The sequence below is a fragment of the Triturus cristatus genome, chromosome 2_1 (assembly GCF_964204655.1).
Source record: "Triturus cristatus chromosome 2_1, aTriCri1.1, whole genome shotgun sequence".
Lineage (NCBI taxonomy): Eukaryota > Metazoa > Chordata > Amphibia > Caudata > Salamandridae > Triturus > Triturus cristatus.
This window is the reverse complement of record NC_140581.1, coordinates 1,126,613,499-1,126,637,656: the sequence shown is the minus strand read 5'-3', so window position 1 is coordinate 1,126,637,656 and position 24,158 is coordinate 1,126,613,499. Positions and strand designations below refer to the sequence as shown.

The 24,158-nt window shown below is 47.8% G+C and overlaps 1 protein-coding gene across 8 annotated transcripts in view; it reads left to right on the top strand.

The window, feature by feature from the left end:
* Positions 1 to 24,158, top strand: part of PTPN13 (protein tyrosine phosphatase non-receptor type 13) — an 830,096-nt gene that overhangs the window by 744,367 nt on the left and 61,571 nt on the right. For all 8 annotated transcript variants that reach the window (XM_085636547.1, XM_085636545.1, XM_085636546.1 and 5 more), the window contains 2 exons: positions 6,407 to 6,504; positions 7,716 to 7,864. In XM_085636547.1, the coding sequence (XP_085492673.1) occupies positions 6,407 to 6,504; positions 7,716 to 7,864 (247 nt within the window). The remainder of the gene's footprint in view (positions 1 to 6,406; positions 6,505 to 7,715; positions 7,865 to 24,158) is intronic.

The window sequence follows — 24,158 nt, the reverse complement described above, 5'->3', positions numbered from 1 at the left end:
TGGCGGTAGCGTCTATACTACAGCTTAGAGAAATCAAGATTTGTCGAGCTGGAGGAAATCTTGAAGATCATAGTGCTGTGCAAGCTGTTTGGCCCTGTCTACTGAGAAATTGCCATGGAAAGGGAAAACATGTTATAGAGTGAAAGTTCCTGAGGTTTTCAAACCCAGATTGGTCGCTAATCTGTATGTATGCAGTGCCTGTTACTTTAACATTGCAATCAATGGCCTGTTGCCAACAGAAAAGATAATGTTTCATATCAAAATTGTGAAATTAAGATTGTTTATCGGTTCGAGGAGAAAGGCATATAAGGCAACGTTTCTGGGATGAGGGGGTGAGTCCAGTGAGAAGAGAGGTGTTGGTGTCAAAGAAACATGTGATGCTCTCTTGAGGCAGGGATCTAACAATATATGATGAAATGAAATCATCATTGTGGGAAGTTGCTTCTCAAGAGTGTAGAATAGTTAACTAGCATTGTGTTGTCAAGGTCGGAGGAGTGCCAGTGATGGGCATGTTGTGGCTTGGTGGTGTATGAGGTTTTGCAGCATGAAGGATGGACTAGTCGAAGGTTTTTTTATTTCATGTCTATATATCTATGTATATATTTAGGAATGTGTAACTTGATGTTTTGAAAAGAAATGTCTTATCATTAGTACAAATAGTAGTACATAACTATTTAGACATGATGCAATACATAAACCAGAAAGCCTATTTTAGGTTATGAAAAATAACCTGTTTTGTGGTCTGGAGACATCAGCACATCAGTATACCAACCGAGAGAAAAGAACAATTATACTATTCTGCATATTAGAATAACATAGTAGACCAGGTCACTGTTCTGATGCAGTTTGCTTCATTAGCTGTTCTGTTTGTTCGAGACTCATGAGATGGTAGTTTAGAACACATTGAGTGTGGAGCGTTCTCTGTTCTCTGGGGCAGTGAGTCCAGCGATGAAGACTAGAAGTTATAGAGCTCGGAATCTAGATGGTGCACAAGGTAATTTTAGTATAGCCAGCACTGGCTGCTCAAAGAAAAGTCGCCAGAGATAGTGCTGCATAATTTGCAGGTAACAACATAGCTGTTCAGCTTGGGTTTTTCAATAAATGTACCCAAATCTCACCTGGTGCCCTCTTAGTGCAACCTGTTCATAGGGGCAGTACTGAACACTACTGCGAGTCATGCCTTCCTGCCTCCGCGGAGTATTCCAGGCGATAATTCCACTTTTTCAGAATGGAGCGTCTGTTCATGTCCTGAAGATCTTGCGCCTGCTCGGTCTGTTTGCTTCCTGCATTCTGTTGGTCAACCATGCACACTGGCATATAAGAGCCCTCCAGTGGTGCCTCGGCAGATTGTGGTTTCAGCACAATGGAGCTCTCGTGGAGGGGGTCAGAATCTCCAGAGACATTGCAGCGGATCTGCAGTGGTGGAGTGTTTCAGGCAACCTGTCTCAAGGGAAGCGGGTTCACCCTCCTTCTCCGGTGGCCTCAATGATATCGGATGCCTCCATTCTAGGGTGGGGAGCTCATCTGAGGGATCTGGCGGGTCATTGACATTTGACTGTCGATCACTATCCCTAGGTTCCTTCCTTGGTTTGATGGGTTGGGGGTTGGTCCCAGTTTTGAGGGCCATCAGACAGCGGTGTCTTTGACGAAGATTACCATCTCAGTCTTGTGGGAGTTAGGCTTCAAGTAGTTGGTCTTTATCAAGTTTGCAGCTTCAGGCAGGCAGTTGATGAACTTCGTCTGAGTATTAAAGGAGTGAAACGAACATGGAGAGCATGAAGTGGGTGTCATTGGTGCACGAGAAAATGCTTGGTCCTTGCGCCTGAGCGTTGTTGGCGAATGGGGTTATGTAGATATTGAAGAACTTGGGGCTGCACACAGAGCTTGTGTGATGCTTCAGATCTAGTTGAAGGTAGAGAAGGTATACAGGTCCAGTCTAACTATGAAGAAGCTTATCCCTTCGAGTGTGGTTCTGTGTAAGGTAGACTCTTCAAGGCATTGGATGAGGATAGGATGGGAATACAGTGTTGACTGGCTGAGGAGGATGAGTGCTGCTGTGTCTCCCTTGTCCATGAAGTTTTTTGGTGCTGTGGTTGGGCTGGAATCCAAAATGGGAAGGGAAGGGTCTAGAAGGTGAGTGTTGTTGAGGTAGTCAGCAAGTCATTTGTTGATGAGTTTTTCCAGTACTTTTGCCCGGTAGCCTAGCAAAGAGATGGGTCTATAATTTTCCCAGTCCCCCTGGGTCTGCTGAAGTTGTTTTCATTAGAGGTAATATAGTGGCATAGTTTCAGGAGTTCAGGAAGGTGTCAGTGGGGGAGAGTCATTGAGTATCAGAGTAAGCGCAGTGCAGGTGGGGTTGAGGCCTTTGTTGAGAACCAGAGTCAGCTGGGGCTCCCGAGTGAATGAAGGGCATGGTAGCAGCAGTTTCCAGAGGGTTGAAGATGTGTCAGCAAGTCAGAGAGGTTTCTGTAGTGTCCTTTTCACCAGGTTTGAGGTTGGCGTGGGTGGAGAGGGCCAGTTAAAATGCAAAGTTGTTGTATATGGTGCTAATTTTGTTGCTGTGGTAGTGAGAGAGCTGGGTGTAGAGTTCCTGTGAGAGGGTGATGGTCGTGGAGCTGGCTGTATGGGAGGTGAATTCCTATATTTTGGAGAAGATTTCTTTATAGCTGTTATAGCTGTTTCAGTCTTTTTAGTCAGAGGTGAGCATTTGGTGGGTCTGAGTTGCTGATGGTAGAACTGGAGGGCTGATCTGTCGGTGCCTTTTTCTTTGTTGACATGGGTTTTCACCATCGGTGTTCCAGCTGCCTGCAGTGTCTTTTGGAATGAATGCAAGGATTTCTAAAGCACATGGCTACTCCGAGGAGTCTTGAATGTCCCAGCGCTAAGTGGAAAGCAAGAAGGCACTGAAAGACATAATTAGAGGGTAAAAACGCCAAGGCTTGAGTTGTTTTCGGAGTTGTAGTAAATCTGTCTACCATATTGCTTGCATCTAGTTCATGCAGTAGTGATGGTTTTGAGCAGGGCCAGGGTGTCTGCCCAGGAGTTGAAGTTGGTAATATATTGGGACAGGTTGTCTTGGTGTGGCAGGTTTTGAGTTCTGTGGTCCAAGTTTCCTGAGGGACCTTGTTCCAGTTGCTTTGGGTTGTTTTTGTTGGTGCAGCTTCGTAATTGTTTGGTGGATGCAGGCTGGATCGGACAAGGGAGTGGTCAGTCCAGGTGAGGGGGTGGGCTTGTCTACCTTGATGTCAGGGAGATTGTGGAAACAGGGTCGAGGAGATGTTCAACGAAGTGGGTGAGTTCCTTCACTTGTTAGGTGGGTCAGAGTATGTTCAGGTCCTCAATGAGGTTGTTGGTTGTCTAGTTGACATGAACCTGCAAGTTAAAGTTGAGGTCTCTGAGGAGGATGAAGGAGCTCGAGTCAAGCACCAGTGGGGTTATGAATTCAACAGCAGTGTTTCTAAATTTGGATCTAGGTCCGGGAGGTCTGGTCTGTAGAGTAGGGGCCCTCCCAGGGTGGTGTTGCTTGAGATGTTGAGCATGAAAGCAAGGTTTTCGACTGTGATGAAGAAGTGGATATTTTCCACCAAAGTGAGGCTGGTGCAGGTTCTCACAGACAACACTACCACCACGTGGTACTGCAACAAGCAGTGTGGAGTGGGGTCTAGAGTACTCTGCCATGGGGATCTGGGAGGTGGCACATCAGGGGATTTCCCTGGTTGTGCACCACCTGGCCTAATCTTTAAATGCCAAGGCAAATTAACTCAGTTGGCGATGCCTGGCAGTTCAAAAATGGCAGTTCCATTCAGTGATGGTATGAGGCACCTTCCAACAATGGAAGGAATCCTAGTTAGATCTGTTTACCACCTCTAAGATTGTGCAGTGTAAGGACTTTTGCACACTGAAGTTCTCCAGAAAGTTCTCTCTCTCTGAAGCATTCCCCATTGAGTGAATCTTAGGACTTCTGAGTGCCTTACACCTACTACCTCTCCTGCCCGGAGTTCTGAAAAAGATTAGGAATGACTGGGCCCCAAGTCATCCTAGTGGCACCAGATTGTGCCAGGAGAGTGTGCAACTCAGAACATCTTGGCATGAGCATCTGCCCTCAGATCTGGCTTTGGCTGCAGGAGGATTGTCTTGTTGGAGCAGCAATGTCAAGTCTTACACCTGGGCCTGCTCAATCTGCACCTCCATGTGTGGAGACTGAGCTGCAGCAGTTGAGTTCTTTTGATCTCTTTCCTGAGGTCAATACTTTCATCCCAGTGGCAAGGCACCCTTCTACAAAATCTGCATATGCAGGGTGCTTGGTACAAGTTTGAGGCTTGGTGTGGTGCCCGAAAGTTAGCCACATTGCAAGCGAAATTGTTGGATGTGTTGTTTGCTTTGTTTTAGCCCAGCACGGCCTTGCTGTCATCACAGTTGAAGGTTACTTGCCATCTCTTTCAGCATTTCTTACGTTTACCAGACCAACCATCCTTGTTCAAATCGCTGGTTGAGATGTGTTTTATAAAAGTTTGCAGCATGTGTTTTCATCAACACCCTGTGTAATGACATAGTGGGACTTGAATTTAGTCCTCACCTTTCTGATGTGTACCCCTTTCAGATCAATGCTCTGGATGTGGGTCTCTGGCCACTGCACCACTGGAGTCAAGCTAGCCTGGGTGATGAGGGGTGATGCCCCAAAACCGGTCCCAGGATGCTTGTTTCTGGTCCAGGGAGAACCTGGCTTGGGCATTCAGGCTGGTCTTTTCCCATGAGGAACAGGGTCAAGACTGATTTGCATATGGCTGGGTCTAAACTGGGGTGGCATGATGAGCAAAAGAACAATGGATTTAACCCAGATCTCTTGACTCTTCATTCCATCCATCATCTGTGTGACTTGCTTTCTGGCCCTAAGTGCGCCAGGTATGCCCTGACGTGGGTCCCGGGCTCACTGCACCATTGGATTAAAGCTAGCATGGCTAATGAGTGGTGATGCCACGAAACCGGTCCCAAGATGCTTGTTTCCGGTCCAGGGAAGATGTAGCTTGGCAGTTTGGGCTGGACTGTTCCCATGAGGAACAGGTTTAAGACTGATTTGCACATGGCTGGGTCTGAACTGAGGTGGCAAAGTGAGATAAAGAACAATGATCGATTCAACCCAGATCTGTGGGTGAGTGTCTGAAAAGTTTCAGCGCTCCGTTCATCATCTCCTCGTGTTTGCTTTATATACCTAGACTAACTGCTTCAGTGTGAGCTCGGTGCCAGCCTATCCAACTTAGAGGACCCATGGCTAGCTTCAGCATCCTTTACTTGCTTCAGTTGGAGAAACAGAGAACCAAAAAATCCCAAGGGAAAACGTTTACCAGTGATGCCCGTAAGGCTTACTTGGCCCTCACTTCATCGCAGATAAACTGAAAGCGCACATAGGCCCCAATTTTACGTGAACATTGAAATAGTATATTGTTGTTTCTGGGTGCTGCGTTTTGTCTGAAAGCTTTAAAAGTCCTTATGTCTTAGCTTCCTTAACCAGTTTTAACCATTTGGTGACATCTGCATATCACTTGATTTTTCTAAATTGATTTGGGAATTTATTATGACTTTATGGTTTTCTGCACTTTAATGATGTGTGCCACTGGTCAAACATTCTGCTTGTTTCTCTAGGTAAAAGCTTGCTGTTTGGACCATAGCCACCAGGGTTTGATCATATGTTTCTAAGTGGTCTGTATTGTAACCTAACAAGATTGTGTTTTATTAAGTTGGTAGATTTACCCACCACCCCTCCCAAATTAATAACCAACTTTCTCACACAAACTAAATATCAGAACAAGTATTTTATCATCAGAATATAGAAGGAATATATTTAAAATACACTGTTGGCCTTACCTGCAGAAAATGTAGGCTAGTACTCTTTAAGACCGGGTGGCCTTAAAAATTGCCCTTTCTATCATACTTTGGAGGGCCTCTCCAAGATACTCTTTTAGTGCTCTGCACTAATCTGGAGCATTTGCAAGATCACCCCTTCTTAGAGTCAATCTGTGCCTTGCTTGCATCCTGTGACCCTGGAGTCCAACATGATTAGATTTTTACTAATACCGCACTCCTCCATTTAAACATTCAAGCAAACCTTTTCTTGAAATTGTGGCAATCTTCTGTAACCTGGGAAGTTAGGAAACATCAGCCTGATTATATAATCATAAAGGCAATAAATGTCAATCTTTGAGTTAAAACAAAATGTACAGCTTCTTGCTGAATAAAGTAATTGAATTAGAAAATCTAATTGCACCCTCCTTATATACTACCTCCAGCGACTCTAGCACCCCTTCTACATGGATTATGGATACACTATTTCCATAAAGTAAACTTAAGTCCAAAACTCAAACTTAAAGGATGTGTATTCTCACAAATTAATTTTGTGCTTTTTTCACAGGTTACCTCCATCTCCCCTTATAGGAAAGCAAGGTGAAGATGAAAATACTTCGGAAGGTGAACATCTACCTACCACATCAGATACCCAAGTCTATGAAGGTAAGTGTACTGCCTTAAGAAGCCGCAGGAAAAAAAACCTCTGGTTTTAAAAGTGCATGTGTACAGTTGCTCTTGCGACACACAGTGGTAAACCAACAACATTCTCTTACAATCTTTTACCCATAGACTTTCTACATGTTTGATATTTTAAGACTGTGTTGAGGCTTAAAAATACATTGCCCTAGCTAAACCATTATTGGCTATGTCCTGTACCTACTACAAATTCACCATGTGCCAATGTGCATTCCCCATTTATTTAACCTCAGGACAAATCTCTAGGCAACTTAATGCCTTTAATTTTACAGTTTGGAGATTATGTTCACTACAGTGCTAAGTGCTTACATTAAAACTAAAAGCTAAAATTATGTACAATATGGGTGGGTGATGCAGCATTTGATTTTTCTTACGCAGGCAGTTTGTTTTCTGTCCTATATCTGGAGCACTCTCACCTTCTTTACGCAATGGAGGTAATACATCATTGTCTGAAAGGAAAAGTATGCAGTGATGAATGCCTTGAACCTCCAGTTTTTACTCCAGACTGTACCTTTAAGTTAAAACATCTGAACATAAATCAAGTGCAACACACCCTAGTTCTATTTTGTACTCCATGTGAAAATCATGAGATGCCTCCATAGTATGAATTACCATCACTTCTCTTCCTGCCTATAGTGTAACAGCAGCATTTGTAGTGGTCAATTGAGTTCTAGTCCCAAGTATGTTAAAAACAACGTGTTACCCCAAAGCCTTTGAAGTGACTACAGCATGTGTGCCTTTGGATTTTGATCAGTACTTGTGGAAGATCATATGGTTCATGTAATAGTATAGGAAGACGGTCCACAAAAAAGTAGTTCACCCAGTCTCCATCTTTGAGGATGCTGACTAGGGTACAGTACCTCTGTAGCTGGTGATTGTAGAGAAAGGTCAATGGAGTGATCTTCTGATTGTTCTGAAGGACTGATTTGCTAAAATGTTATATAACCAAGGGATATTCAGGTTATAGTGAAAATGTTTGTGCCACCTTACAAAGATGTATCACATGAGTCTAAGCAGCCATTCCCAGAATTGTAGTAACATAGAAATAAGGTTAATGAAAGCTGAGTGTAGTGCAGTGAAAGTAGATCAAGTCTACTGCATGACCCATACATGCCATAGGATATCAAAGAATTGATTGTGCAACATGCTGTACTTAACAAATGTTGTTGTTGTGACAGATGACCGCACAATAACAGATGAAGATCTTGCCACTCTTCCGATCATCAGAGTTCACCCATCGGGCAGATATACTAGCACTAGCTTAAAATCAGTCATTCGTATGATGCGTGGCTTGCTGGAACAAAAAATTCCATCCAAGGAGTTTGAGGTAAGCAACATAAAATTATGCACTAAACCTACAATTACTTTTTATCCCCTGCATTCATTTTCAAGTGTGAAATGTATAGTTGTACAACTTTTCATAATAACCTAGAAGCTCTTAATGAGTGAATAAATGCAGGTAGTCATTTAGGTTGCATGGGAATATGGTGACTACTTCTAAATATCTTTGTCTAAATGTATAGTAGCATACTTCCTGAATGGCACTTGGAGCAATAAAGAGCACATATTTTTCCTGAAATTATGAAATACTTTTCTTCCAAATGGGGACCGATCTTAACTAAAATGTTTTAAGTACATTAAAAGATGATTGGGGACGCAACTGGGCACAGTGACTTGGAGAATCTCTGGATCTCTACTAAAGCACTTATGACAATGCAGTCTGTACCTTGGAAATTCTCTATTTAAGGCACACAGTGTTCACAGTTTGACCTTGAGTACAAAGCTTACAATAAAAGTGTTCAACCATGTCATTTATTTATGTACGGATGTATATAGTGCATGTTCACCAAGGATATAGATGCTCCTTTCCCTGTGACAATAAATGTGACACGTGAAATTACATAAAAATGCTAACTAACTGGAGTAAGGAGTTTCCAGAAGACGCATGGATAGATGTAGATCAAAGAGGGTCTGAAGTAATGATAAAACACTGCGGTGGGGTGGGCACAATGGGTGGTATGGAAAGGGGCCAAGTGGCAAAGAGACCAAAGGAAAAGCAATCTGGGTTAATAGAATTGATGAGCAGGGAAGAGGTAGGAGATTGAGCAGGAGCAAAAATGAAGACACAATGGATGGAGGAAGAATAGGGAAGAGTGGTTAAGTTAAGGCTTGAACTAAGGATCGTTTTAACAAGTGGAAACATAGAACAAGATAGTAGAATCTGAACAGATGCATCCTTAAAAGATACCGTTCACATAGAAAAATCTGTGCAGTTCTGATATTCTGAGGATGAGTGTTCCAAAATAAGGAGGCAGCTCCTGAGAATGATTGATGAAGGGCATGCGAGGTTTGGAAGATGGGGATGTCCAGAAGAAGACTGATCATGCATAGGTGAAAGGAAATGTGCAATTTGAAATATATGAATATGCTGGATTTCCTTTAAAATGCAGATTTCTGGTCTGGTCTTTTACAATTAAATCATGGGAGATGCGGACACCAGCTACAGATTGACTCACAGAGCCGATCTTGAGAACTTGCCCTATTGCAATGACTTGCTAGTGCTTCTAAGCCAAATATCAAGATAGAAATGTATTTTCTGATTGCTCAGTTACTTCCTGCATATGTACTTTAGTGATCTTAACTGCAGCTTTTGTTAACATCATGATTTCCAGGAACATTATTTTCAGGTCTTCTGACTGGGACTCTGCTGTATCCAACAGCGGAAGCTCTGTTAATTCAGGACCACTCTCCTTTTTGCCCCCCTTCCTCACATCATATATACTAAATAGTTATTTTACATTGTCATGAAGTTCTATATTGCAATCTGGTAGCTGTTGATGACCATCTTCACTCATTTCCTCACTCATGAAATTGTTTACAGCTGCAATCGGAAACACCATAGTCCCAGTGGGGCTAATGGGTAAACAGAACATACCAACTTACCTTGCAGTGAGAACACCACTATATAGGGGCACCAAATGGTGTACAATCAGGACAAAGTATCATACAGTCTTTTAATTCCACCATGAATTTATTGGCTTGCTGTCAGTTTTTTTTAAAAAACATATCATGTTTGAAGCAATAGGGTTAATCACATGGCTTAGAAAGCCTGTCTCCACTGGACAACAACTCACTCTGCAACTATTTTGAATGATTTCACCCCCATCACAAGCATGCAGTTAATCTTTCAGAAAGGATAGCCTAGGCAGCATAACTCGCCCACTTTTGGCTCAGTTCTTGCTCACCTGCGCTAAGCATAGTCTCCATAGTAATTGGTAATTGCTGTGCGGCATTGCTGATGTCAAGCAATAAAAGTATGATTGCTTTCTGCACAAATATGCATCCAAATGAAACAATATGACGATGAAGACACATAGTCTAGCTAGTGTGGGAATCTAAGGGGATATGCAAGATCAGAGATGTAGTGAAGGGTGGCCAGCTAGTCACTTTCTAAAACTTGGTGGAAAACTTTAGAATCTGTTTAGTCGGGGAAGTACCACAAACACAAGACGTCTAAAAGGTCTTTGACTTCACTGCACCGGTTGAAGTCTTCTGATGAGGCACCCGAACATGGCCCTCCAGGCCTCTTGCTTCACCGGAGCCTGAGTCTGGGTCCACTCCATGCTTCCCTGACTTTCTCAGAGCCAGAGCAACCCCCGCCCAGCTTGAGGAATTTAATGAGGACATGCACCTCATAATTGGGTGCCCCAGTTAATCTGGAGTGCCTTTGGGCCCCACGGTTAGGGACAGGCCACCACTGGATCCTCACCGGCAGGTTAGCCCTTTACGCCAGTCAGGCCCCATGGATCCTATGTTGGATGCAGAGCAAAGCTGCCAGTGAGACCAAGACCTTCCAAGGCACCTGCTCTAGTACCAACACTGCCAATGCCCCATGGTGGTGCCATCCCCATAGTCATTTTAAACTCTGATACAGAGCCAGAAAAGTATCTCCAATAGCGGTTTCGGTGCCCACCAGAATGCTTTCTGCTTCGGAACCATTGCTTTTTGGATTTGACAGGCCTGGAGAGGGAAACAAATGGAAGGGGTCTGAGGACCCTTATGGATACCAGCACCCCTATATAAGAATTAGGATAATGGTATGAGGAACTGGCAGAGGGATGATGGACACCTCACTAGACATTGGCTCGGTCTCTCCTCCTACCATGGCTACAGAGGAGGGAGCCTCTTCCGCTATGGTAGGGCAAAGAACAGCTGAGGTCCCGGACCTTTAGCTATCTTCAGTGGCAGTCAAGACGAAAGTCTTGGTGGAGGTGCTTCAGTCGGTAGTCGCCCCTTCTAAACCTTTACTCCCCTTTATTGAAGCCCTTACCGACATCCTACCCGGGTCCTGGTCTAAGTCTGGTCTGTGTATAGGACAATTGCCTGCCACCATCGTCCCACTCCTGGGGGCCCTAGTTTCCTTTCCCAGCAGCCCACCCCGCAGTGCTAGGGGTCCAAGTCTCCACCTCTAGGATCAAGCCCGGTGCGTTCCCTACTAATCCACCATATAAGGAATGCGTTCCCTACTACTCCACCATATAAGGAATCCAAGAGTCTGGATACCTCAGGCAAAAGAAAGTTCTTTTCTGCCACCCTTGCTCTGCAGACAGTGAAAACCATGTACATTTTGGGACAATATTTCCATACGATCTGGGATTCCACTGTGCAAGTGCTGCCTGTGGTCTTGGAGGCGTTCCAAGCCATACTTTCCCTAGTTATTGCTGATGGAGAAACGCAGCAAAGTTTACTGATGCGGACTGGACACGACCGACTCACTGGCTTTTCAAATAATGTCCTAACCCTGCTTATGGACATGCCCTTTGATGGCTCTCATCTTTTTGGCGCAGAGGCGGACTCTGCCCTGGAGCACCTTAATGAAAGCAGAGCTGCGGCCAGGCCCTTGGGCTTCTCTATGGCCCCCTATCATCCTCAATACGTCTTCCACCCCTTTTGTGGCCATGGAAGGGGGCTCCAACAGTGTTCATACCCTCCCAGCCACCACGACCAACAGTATTCTCAGCATTTTCATGGCCGAGAGTATGTGGTCCCATAGGCCATGTGGGACAGGTAGTCCTTGGGAGCCACAGCCTCTAAACACCCTTTAGTTTGCCTTCCAACGATCATGGGCATCCAATGGAGGCATGTTAAGCCATCACTTTTGCAACTGCCAGTCAGTCACATCAGACTGTTGGGGTTTTCAAATTGTCCAAAGGGTTTACTTCCTCCACTTTGTAACCACCCCTCCACTCATGCCACCCATTATGACCGGCTAATGGAGGACCACCGCTTCTTGTTTTGTCAGGAAGGGTTGGCTTTTTGGTTGAAGGGAACCATAGAGAGGATGTTCGCATTAGGAGTAGGTTGTGGTTGCTTTTCCTGCTACTTTGTAGTGCCCAAGAAGGATGGAGGCCTTTATCCTATCCTATGTTCCCATCACGGTGGACCAAGAGCGCATTCAGTTTGCTGTGCTCCCCTTTGGCAGATCAAAACACTACAGAGAGTTTGAGGATCGCCGACACAACCCAATTTAGATTCCAGATAGCTTCCACCTAATTTTTAGCCAGTACTCTGTTTTCCAATCCTGAAACAAGTTTTTATAATGAATTGATAGATTGTAGCCAATGTGTTGTGACTCTCTACTAGCTTTTAAAAATTTATATAAAAACTATTTTATTAAGTAAAAGTTTTTAAATACCAAAGCGACTCTGCAATTAGTGTCTTCCTTGATTTTTGGTGCAGCAAATCTTTATAAATTCAATTGATACACTTTATATGAATTAAAACATGATGCAATTACACAAGGCAAGTAGTCCCACCAGAGGTTACAAATAAAAAGTGAGCCTCTTTTCAAGCTGTCTATATATTTATCCTGCTAGAGCTCTTTTGTTTGTTCACCCTTTGGCCTTGCCAGCACCTCTAGGGGGATCTCAAAAGTGATGGTCAGGGTTGCAGCTCATCTGTGGAGGTGAGGGGTTCCAGTCTTTCCCTACCTCGACGATTGGTTGTTGAAGACAGGCTTGCCCCAGGCTGTCGTCTCCCTCCTCCAGACTACAGCAAACCTTCTTCACTCACTGGGGTTGACTATCTGCGTCCGTCGTCGGCGTCGTGGTCGCCGGGATGACATTGCGGCAGCTACTTAGACACCGCCCTCGCGTGCTGACGTCAGTTCTTTCTTTTTCTGCGCCACCCAGCGCAGATCCGGGAAGAGCGGTACCTCAGTCATTTTTTTGACTAACTTTTTATTGACTTTTGTCGACGTCTTGTTTCGAGTTTCCGACTACGAACAGGTGCACGAGGGATGCCCAGTTTTAAGGCCTGCGGTTCTTGTAAGCAATTGATGTTGGTGACAGATCCGCACTGTCTGTGCCTCTTTTGCCTGGAGCGCGACCACGACCCCAAGTCATGCTCCGACTCTCAGTTCTTGACGCCGAAGGCTTCGTGGGAGCGGTCCCGAAAGCTGCTCGAACGCCAACAGTCGGCTCCGTGCCGTTCGAGGTCCCGGTCGAGAGAGAGGTCGAGGGACCGGTCGCGGAGCCACCACCATTCCGGTTCCAAGTCATCGAAGTCTTCACACTCGGGCCGGGTAAGTCAAAGCATAAGAAGAAGTCGAAGAAGCATCGTCGCTCTTCGACTTCTCCTCGTCGGTCGGCTGATCCGACGAGGCACACAGGTGGTGCCACCCCCGATGCTCTTTGCGTGGAGCCCGAAGGGTCAACTCTGAGCTTCCCTCCCTTTCCGGGACCCAGAGCAACCCCTGCCCGCTTCATACGTTTCACGAAGCGATGCATGCCATCTTTGGACGGGCCGACCCAGCCGGTGCACCTTAGGGCCCCCCGCGCTCAGTCAGGGGACCCGGGTCTTTGCTGCCGGCGGCTCCGGCGCCCCAGATCCCCCTTGGATCCAGGCCTGTATCCGGATCTGCACCACTTCCTCCGGCATCACTTCTGCTACCGACGCCGGTCGTGCCCCCGGCCGCCGTCGACCCCGGCCTCCATCCTGACGTGGACACGGAGCCGGACCGGCATCAATCGATGCCTTTTCCGGTGCCGGTGGGGTTTTCATGCCCCTGTTCACTCCTGGGGCCCCTTCCCAACAACAGTGGCACCCAGAGGATGACGAGGAGGACTGGGAGGGTCAGGTGACCCTTTAACTGACCAGCTAGGTGCTGAGCAGGACTGGAGAGAGGAACTGGGGGATGCCAGAGGTCTTGACACTTCACGCGACCGTGGCATGTTGTCTCCCCCTACCGTGGCTATGGAGCAGGGAGCGTCATACGCTGTTGTGTTGTGTAGGGCAGCTGAGGCTCTCGAGCTTCCTACGCCCCACCCCGGAGAGCTTGGTGGTCAAAGCCTCCACCTCTAAAAGCACCTTCCCTACCACTCAACGGGAAAAACCAAGAAGCTGGAGCATCTTGACAAGAACGTTTTCTCTTCCGCCAGCTTAGGACTGCGGTCCGTAAAAACCGCATGTCTCTTGGGCCGTTATTCGCACTCAGTGTGGGATACGGTGGCGCAGTTGCTGCCTCAGTGTCCGGAGTAGGCCCGGGCAGTGTTCTCCCAGGCTGTTGCCGCCGGGAAAGATGCAGCTCAGTTTACAATCTGTTGTGGGCTGGACACCGCCGATTCTCTGGGCAGGACCATTTCAACGTCGGTAACGCTTCGTCGCTATGCCTGGATGAGGTCCTCTGGCTTTTCAGGGGATGTTCAGAACACCTTGATGGACATGCCCTTTGATGGCCATCGCCTTTTTGGTGACACAGCAGACGTCGTCCTAGAGCGCTTCACGGGCTATGGCCAAGTCCTTGGGCCTCTCCTACCATCCGGCGCAGTCTGCTTTTCACCCCTTTCGTTGCTATGGAAGGGGTGCCCCGCTACGTCCCACCCAGGGCCACATGCTACAGCAAAATACCCAACCTTTGCACAGCTGGGGACAACCGGCGAGGTTCCATGGGCCAGCGGGCAGGCCAGTCCACTGCTCTGCAGCATCCTCCAAACCCTCCTAGTCCGACCTTTCAGGCCCATCAAGCGCCAGTGGGCGGCAGGATTCGCCATCACCTCCCCCACCGGCACACCATCACTTCGGACAGGTGGGTTTTGCAAATAGTCCGAGGGGACTACTCCCTCCCCTTCGAGACTACACCTCCAGCCATGCCACCGCGATACCACCGCATGTCGGAGGATCATCTGGCCCTTCTCCAGCAGGAAGTTATGGCTCTCTTGGCCAAGGGAGCCATTGAGCACGTTCCTGTCCCAGAAGTAGGTCGTGGTTGTTACTCCCACTACTTTCTGGGTCCAAAGAAGGACAAGGGCCTACGTCCTATCTTGGACCACAGGGACGTCAATCGCTTCCTCCGGAAGGAGAAGTTTAGATGTTGATGCTTTCTCAGGTCTCATCTGCCCTCGACCCGCAAGACTGGATGGTAGTGTTGGACTTGCAGGATGCTTATTTTCACATCCCCATCCTGCCGTCCCACCGGCGTTACCTGCGGTTCACGGTAGGCCACGAGCACTTTCAGTTCACTGTGCTCCTTTTTGGCCTTACCAGCACCCCTCGGGTGTTCATGAAAGTGATGGTGGTGGTCGCAGCTCATCTGCGCAGATCAGGGATTTCAGTCTTCCCCTATCTCGATGACTGGCCCTAGGCAGTCGTCTCCCACCTCCAGACTACGGCCAACCTCCTGCATTTGCTGGGGTTCTCCATCAATGTGCCGAAGTCTCACCTGGTTCCCTCTCAGAAGCTCCTCTTCATCGGAGCGGTTCTGGACATGACGCAGTTTCGGGTCTATCCTCCAGAACAGCGAGTCAGGGATATTCGGGCTATGATTCTGATCTTTCAGCCTCTGTCTCGGGTTTTGGTCAGAATGACCCTGAGGCTGCTGGGCCTCATGGCCTCCTGCATCCTGCTGATCGATCATGCCAGGTGGCATTTCAGGCTGTGCAGTGGGATCTGATGTTCCAGTGTGCGCAGCATCAGGGGAATCTGTCCGATTGCGTTCAGATCTCGGAGGGCTCTGCTCGACAACTGCAGTAGTGGCTTATGAACCAGGATTGGGTCAATGGCAGATCCCTCTCCCTTCCCCAACCAGACCATGATGTGCTGACGGATGCCTCCCTTCTGGGATGGGGCGGCCATATGGGAGAGGCGGAGATCAGAGACCTCTAGTCTCCGGCGGAGTCCAGGCTTTACATCAACCTTCTGGAGCTCTGGGAGATTCGTCTTGCACTGAAGGCATTCCTTCCCTCTGTCCGGGGAAGGGTAGTGCAAGTGTTCACGGACAACATCACCGCCATGTGATATCGCAAAAAAACAGGGTGGGGGGGTCGTGGAACCTATGTCAGGAGGCCCTCCACCTCTGGATATGGCTGGAACATCAAGACATTTCCTTGGTGGTTCCACACCTGGCGGTTCTCTGACCGCCAGGGCGGATGAACTCAGCCGCAGGTGCATGATGGATCACGAATGGCGTCTTCACTCGGAGGTGATGCAAGGTCTCTTTCAACAGTGGGGAGAGCCTTGGTTAGATCTATTCGCCACCGAAGAGAACGCACAATGTCAGCATTTCTGCGCGTTGGAATTTCCAAGGTGGCACTCGCTAGACGACGCTTTTCATTGCGAGTTGAGTCGGGTCTGTTGTACGCCTTTCCGCCTATACCACTTCTACCCAGAGTGCTGAAGAAGATCAGGCGCGACGGGGCCCAAGTCATCCTTGTGGCTTCGGATTGGGCACAATGAGTCTGGTATCCCGAGCTGCTTAACATGGCCATTGATCCTCCGATCAGACTGCCTCTTTGGGAAGATCTTCTGTCGCAGCAACAGGGGATGATCCTCCACCCGAACCTGTTCAGTCTCCACCTCCTTGCGTGTAGAATGAGCAGCGAGAGTTGAAGTCTTTCGACCTGCCTCCTGAAGTTTGTGCGGTAATCTCGGCAGCCAGGCGTCCTTCCACAAAGACTATATACACCTGCAGGTGGAACAGATTTTGGCATGGTGCACAGCAAAGGCTGTGGATCCCCTTTCTGCCCCTCTTTCTAAAGTACTCGTGTTCCTTCTCTCATTAGCCCAGCAGGGCTCTGCTCTGGGCACTATCAAGGGCTACCTTTCTGCCATCTCTACCTTCCTTCGGCTGCCAGATCAGCCTTCTCTTTTCAACTCCCCCGTAGTTAACCGTTTCTTGAAAGGCTTAACACATCTTTTTCCTCCAATTCCATTCGTTATGCCTCAGTGGGACTTGAATCTTGTGCTTACTTATTTAATGTTACCTCCCTTTGAGCCGCTTCACAACTGTCCTTTACGTCTCTTAACTCTTAAGACTGCTTTCCTGGTAGCCATCACTTCCGCTAGAAGGGTGAGTGAGCTCCAGGCTCTTTCTTCAAAACCTCCTTTCTTGTCCGTTCATCCAGACAAGGGGGTTCTCAGGACCCGTCCATGCTTTCTCCCTAAGCTGGTCACTGCCTTCCACATCGGGCAGACCACTACTTTGCCCACCTTCTTTTCTCCTCAAAGGAAGAAGAGAGGCTCCACTGTCTGGACCCAAAGCGTGCCCTCTCCTTCTTTCTGGATCGCACAAAACAATTCCAGGTGGATGATCAACTTTTTGTTGGTTACGTGGGTGCAAAGAAGGGTCCAGCTGTACACAAATGCACCATTTCTCGATGGATCGTGTTGTGTATTAAGGCTTGTTACTCTCTGGATAAAAAGGAGCCTCCAGTCGGGCTACACGCTCACTCCACCAGGGCGACGGCAGCCACTACTGCCTTGGGAAGAGGAGTGCCTCTGAATGACATCTGTCAGGCGGGCACGTGGGCATCGCTACACACGTTCACCAAACACTAGTGCCTGGACAGCCAAGTCCGGAGAGACAGCTTCTTTGGCTGTTCTGTTCTCCAGGACTTTCTGGTGTGATCTTGGTTTGCAGACCCACCACCAGGGTTGTTATTGCTGGGGTATCTATTCTAAGGTAAGGAATCTATAACAAACGTGTTTCTTTCAGATGCACAAGTTACTTACCTTTAGTAACAGTATATCTGTAAGAAACATTCGTTAGTTATAGATTCCTTACTGCCCCACCCATCCACCCCATCCTGTGAACTGATTTCTAGGGTTAAGGACATCCTTTCAGGGCCCTAGTTTAGTGCACCAATGGTCAGTGTCTTGCATGGCTCTGTGTTTCTGGCGCGGAAAGTCGTGTAGAGAACTGACGTCAGCGCATGAGGGCGGCATCTAAGTAGCTGCCGTGATGTCATCCCGGCGACCACAATGCTGTCAACGGACGCGGAGCCGACCAACGCCACCTTCCGATGCGCAGAGATACTGCTGCTAGCGAAAAACCTTTCCGGATCCAGTCTGACACCTGGGGGTAATTCTAAGGTAAGGAATCTATAACTAACTAATATTTCTTTCAGATATAGCATTATCGAAGTTAAGTAACTTGTGCATCAACATGACAAAGTCAAACCTTACTCCCTGTCAGACAATCCTTTTCATCAGAGCTGCTCTGGCCACAGTGCAGGTTCAGGCCTATACTCCCGAGCGGTGAGTCAGGATACTCAGGCTATGATAGCGATGTGTTAGCCTCTATCCTGGATTTCGGTGAGAACGACCCTGAGGTTGTTTGCCTCATGGCCTCCTGCATCCTGCTTGTAACTCATGCCGTTGGCGTATGCACACTCTGCAGTGGGACCTTGACTCCCAGGGGTCACAGCATCAGTGGTATCTCTCTGACATGCTCCAGATCTCTGAGGGAAATGCAAAAGATATCCAGTGTTGGCTGACGAACCGCAATTGGCAGATTCCTCTCCCCTCCCCAATCAGAGCTGACTCTGGTGACAGATGCATCACTTCAGGAATGGTGCAGCCATCTTGGAGAGGTGGAGATCTGAGGACTCTGGTCTCCGGTGGAATCTGGGCTCCACAACAACCTGCTGGAGCTTCAGGTGATTCACTTGGCATGGAAAGTCTTTCTTCCTTTGATCAAGAGAAGGCTGGTGCAGGTGTCAACAGACAACACCACCGTCATATGGTACTGCAATAAACAGGATGGGGTGAGTGTCTTGGACCCTTTGTAAAGAGGCTTTGCATCTCTGGACATGGCTGGAATGCCATTTCCCTAGTGGTTCCGCACCTGGCGGGCTTTCTGAACTCCATGACGGATTAACTCAGCCGAAGATGCCGACCACGAATGGTGTCTTCACCCAGAGGTGGTGTAGGGTCTCTTTCAGCAGTGTGGAGAGTCTTGTTTAGGTCTGTTCACCACCACCATGAATTTGCAGTGTCTGCAGTTTTGCACACTAGGGCTTCCAAGGCGGCTCTCGCTTGGAGGCGCTTTTCATCTCGAGTGGAGCTCCAGCCTCCTGTATGCCTTTCCGCCTATACCCCTCCTGCTCAAAATTCTTAAGAAGATCAGGAGTGACTAGGCCCAAGTTATTCTTGGGCTCTGGATTTGGCACGGAGAGTCTAGTATCCCGACCTGTTGAGCATGACAATCGGGCCCCCAATCAGGCTTCCTCTTTGGGAGGCTCTCCTGTCGCAGCAACGGGGATCTTTCTACACCCAAACCTGCACACCCTTCACCTTCATGCATGGAGATTGAGCGGCGAAACTCAACAGCTTTCAACCTTATTCCCACAGCCTGTGATGTTATTCTGCCAGCCATGTGTCCCTCCACCAAGTCAGTATACGCCTATAATTGGAATAATTTTGTGACATGGTATGATTCTAACAACATCAACCTTCTTTCTGCAGGTCTCTCGCTCCAAGGTTCTTCTGTTTTTTCTATCATTGCCCTAGCTGGGCTCTCTGCTCAGGGCCCAGTTAAAGGTTATCTATCGGCAATTTTGGCATTTTTGTGGTTGCCGGTCCAACCTTCTTTATTCAAGGCACCTATTGTAGCTAGGTTTCTTAAAGGCTTGCTGCACATGTTTCTCCCAGGCCATTCATCATGCCCCAGTGGGATCTAAATCTTGTTCTCACCTTCTTGTTATGTGTACCCTTGGAGCCTCTGCACAAATACCCTCTTAGACTATTGACTAGCAAAATTGCTTTTCTAATGGCAATAACATTGGCCAGGAGGGTCAGCAAATTGCAGGCACTCTCTGCACACCCTTCCTACACCACCATCTACCCATACAAACTGGTCCACCGTATACATGCCTCCTTCCTGCCAAAGGCTGTGACTCCCTTCCATGTAGGCCAGACATCACCCTGCCTACCTTCTTTGCTCTGCCTCACTCCTCCAAAAAGGAACTGAGACTCCACCATCTGGACCCAAAAAGAGCATTGTTCTACCTTGATTGCACAAAAGAGTTCCAGGAGGACAATCAACTCTTTGTCGGTACATATGAGCTAAGAAAGGGAAAACTGCGCAGAAATGAACCACCTCAAGATGCATCAAGATCTGCTACGCAGTGGCCAAGAAGCAACCCCCTGAGGGTTTGCGTACTCATTCCACCAGAGCTAAGGCTGCGACCACAGCGTTAGTCCCTGCCCTGGACGTTTGCCAGGCAGCAACGTGGGCATCTTTACAACTTTTACCAAACACTACTTTCTGGATGGTTGGGTCCTTCGCGATGGGCACTTCGCCTGTTCGGTCTTGCAGGACTTTCTGGTTTAAATTGGTTTTGCAGAGCCACCTCTGGGAAGGCATCACTTGGATATCTAATCTAAGGTAAGGAATCTGTGCCTAGAAATCTCAAGTTACTTACCTTCGGTAACGCCTTATCTGGGAAAAACTCTATGTAGCTGCAGATTCCTTATCGACCCTCCCATCCTCCCCACTGTGCAGGCTGAATGCAGTGCAAGAGACACTCTTCCTTTTCACACCAATGATCAGATCTCATTGTGGCTCGGTGCTCCTGGTGTGAAAAGTCGAGAAAGTAACAGACATCAGCGTGCCCAGGTGGCGCCTATATAGGTACCGCATGTGCCATTTCCGGCTCGGAGCATCTACTGGTGTGCATCGGTACTGCTCAAAAATATCCAGATCCAGTCTGACATCAGGGGAATATTCTAAGGTAAGGAATCTGCGGCTAGGTAGAGTCTCTACCAGATAAGGCATTACCAAATATAAGTAAATTGTTCTTTATTCAAGTGAGTGACAAAGAAGCTTTGCAATAGAGGTTTTTCTTTTTTGGCTTGCTAAATGCGACAGAGCAGATATACTTTTCCTTGGTGCATAATGAGATGATAGATTCATAAGTCCTTCAACACGCCGCCACAGACCTACACGCTCTGCAAGAGTGCTCTGATCCAGCAAGTCACGGCTGTTGCTGAAGGTGTCAGAATTGTTGCGCATAACTTCTAAATTGGTTTACTGTCTACAATTTGAGTCTAGAAAGTAGGTAGCTATCTACAATGTTCCAGAAACTTCCATGACACCAATACCCACATTGCCCTCAGGATGTAAGGTACCATCACCATGTGAGTATCACAATTGTCCTGGTATATAATGCAGAGTTGCCTAGCCAATTTCTACATTGCTTTAGTACAAGATGTACACCTCCTTATAGATGTAGCACCCTTGTCATACCACTTTCTATGTTTCCTCGTGTGAACTTCACACATTGCATTGCCATGGTCTGGGTTATTCCTCACCGTTTAAAACCACCACTGTCATGTGCAAAATGACCCTGTATTAAATGGACACATTGCATTGACAGTATCTTAATTACACATCTGTATGATAGTTGCTCTTGCACTGCCAATATCATATTTAGAGACCTAGCAATAGGGGCACAGCTACTAAGCAACAAAGCAACATCCTACTTGCACTTAACGCAGAAGCCTTGCTGTGCCAGCCTCAGACTCTGAGCCATGCTGCAGCAGGGCACCAATGTGAATTCTGCTTGCTGTGACAGTACCGTCTCCCAACATTCCATTCACCGTATAAGCGGGGAACTCTCACACGTACAAAGATCGTAAGTCTGCTGTGCAAGGTGTTGTAGGTTACTGCTCACTCACCCTAAGCTAGTACTATCATAACCCAATTATAGCTATACTTTTAGTAAGGCAATATAAATATTAACAATTACCCCAACAGCTTATTTGCATTGAAAGAACAGCATATAAGACCAGACTTTCAACACAGCATGCTGAATGAAAAGAGATTGATGTACAGTTCCACACTAACACACACAGTCGACAGAACCCCAAGGCACATAAACATACACAGCCTACCTATCCCCTCAACAAATGGGAAAGTACTAGAGTGCATAAATAGTATAAGATGAAACACATGCTTCCAAAATCGTGAATTGTTGAAGAGCAACATTCAATACCATCATACCATTCCTATCATCTCAAGAAGCCAAAGAGCTCCGAACTGACACATACATGATTCAAACTTTACAACTCCATTAACAAATAATACACAAGTAACACCTAAAGATCAGCATAATATTCTTAGATGAACTATTAGAACACCTTCCCATGCACATGGAAGTCTTGCCCAGTTGAGACACCACTCTCTACTTCTCACAGCCACAAACATGAATGCAGAAACCTTTGTAAGCACACAGAACCCCAATCCAAGAAGGGTTATAATATAGCGATGGCATGTAAGATGGTCTGTAGTTACCCTTAGAAAATACAACGATCAGTCCACCCACAAGTATCCATCAATACACCCACAGTCCACCTGCAAATGCACTGCAATCACTACCATACTCAAGTTTGATTAATAAACCAGGAATGTCAAATCACCCAAAAGTGACAGTACATGTATGTCCGCCCATGGTGGTGCGACACATACATCAGCAATAGACACATCCTGGGTGTAAGCAAAGGTGTTCACCAGAAGTACATTACTTATTTAGATATTCACTCCACAGAGTGAAACATGACCACAACTCCTAGTGCAACTTCACAAACATGTCTACCCACTTGGTCGTGACAGCTGGACTCTCCAATATTTGAACCTGTTGTCAGTGAAAGAAAATGCACTTCTACCTATAAGATGCAACAAACATATGTCATCACTTCTCGAGGTGCTCTTCTGAAACATGTCCATCCATAATGGTGCACATCATCAAAGCATGGGCATGACACATGGCGCAACGTGAAAATATCCACCCCTCATGCTCCAAAAATATGTCATACAATATCTGAAAGAGACACGTTAGTGATAGATTCCTTACCTTAGAATTACCCCCAGTTGTCAGCAGTACCCCTGCGCGTCGGAAGGTGGCATCGTGCGGCTCCGCATCTGTCGTAGGCGTTGTGATCGCTGGGATGACGTCATGGCAGCTACTTAGATGACACCCGTGTGCGCTGACGTCAGTTTTCTTTTTCCGCGCCAGCAAGCGCAGATCCGGAGAGAGCGGTACCCCCAGTCAATTTTTGACTGAGTTTTTGGGACTTTTGTCTCTGTCTTTTTTGAGTCTATCGACTCCTGGTGCTGTAGGGATGCATGGTTTTAAATCTTGTGAAGTGTGTCCCTGCATGATGTCGTGACGGACCTGCACCGCGAGTGTCTCTACTGCCTGGGGCTCGACCATGACCCCACGTCGTGGGGACATGGCTCCCAAAACTTTGCGGGCGCAGTCCCGAAAGTTGCTTGAGGCACGGGAGTCGGCTCCGCGCCATTCAAGGTCCCAGTCCTGTGGGAGGTCGAGGGACCGGTCGCGGAGCCGTCATCATCGTTCGACGAAGTCTTAGCACTCGGGTTCAGGTAAGACGAAGCACAAGAAGTCGAAGAAGCGACGTCGCTCTTCGCCTTCCCCTAGCCTTTCGTGTGACATGGCTGAGGGTGCGGGTGGTGCCAACTCTGCTGCTCCGGCGGTGCCTGCACAGTCGTCAACGGCCTACCCGCCTTTCCCGGGTCTGTCTGCGACTCTGACCCAGCTGCAGGACTTCCTGTCAGCCATGGCTCGTCTTTTTGGCCCGTCGGGGCCCTTCTTCGTTGTCGGCTCCAGCCCGACATCGTCGACGGTTCCAGTCTTGGCGCAGCGAGACCACCATGAATGCATGATCACAGCCAACGTCGGTTGATCTCATACGACCTCCACCGACATCGATGGCACCAGCGTCGGCTGCCATCCGGCCGATGTCGTCCCTGGCTTCCACCCTGACATGGAGACGGTGCCGGACCGTTGTCGATCTACACCGATTCCGATGCTGATGGGGAATTTCTATCCCTTTCTCCATCCTCCTCCTTCTTTTCCACCTGCCCAGCAGGTTACGGAGGACAGGGAGGACTGGGAGGGGTCTGAAGACCCTCTTGCAGCCCAATGTGAGTTAGACCCGGACTGGGCAGATGATTTACAGGACGCAGGTGGACTGGATTTTTCTCCAGAACCTGGTGCACTCTCTCCTTCTACCGTGACTACGGAGGAGGGTGGTACTTATTCAGTGGTGTTGCGTAGGGCAGCCAAGGCTCTCGACCTCGAGCATCCTACAGTGGCCATAAGGACTAACCTCCTGACAGAAGTGCTTTGGCCAGCGGCTTCCTCTGCGGAGCCGCTGCTGCCCTTCAATGATGCACTTTCAGACATTCTTTTGGGCACCTGGTCCAGGCCCAACACAGGGGCTCCTGTGGATAGGAATGTGGCCCGATGCCATCGTCCGGCCCCGGGCGACCCCATTCTCCCCTCACAACACCCTATCCCTGAGAGCTTGGTTTTCCAAGC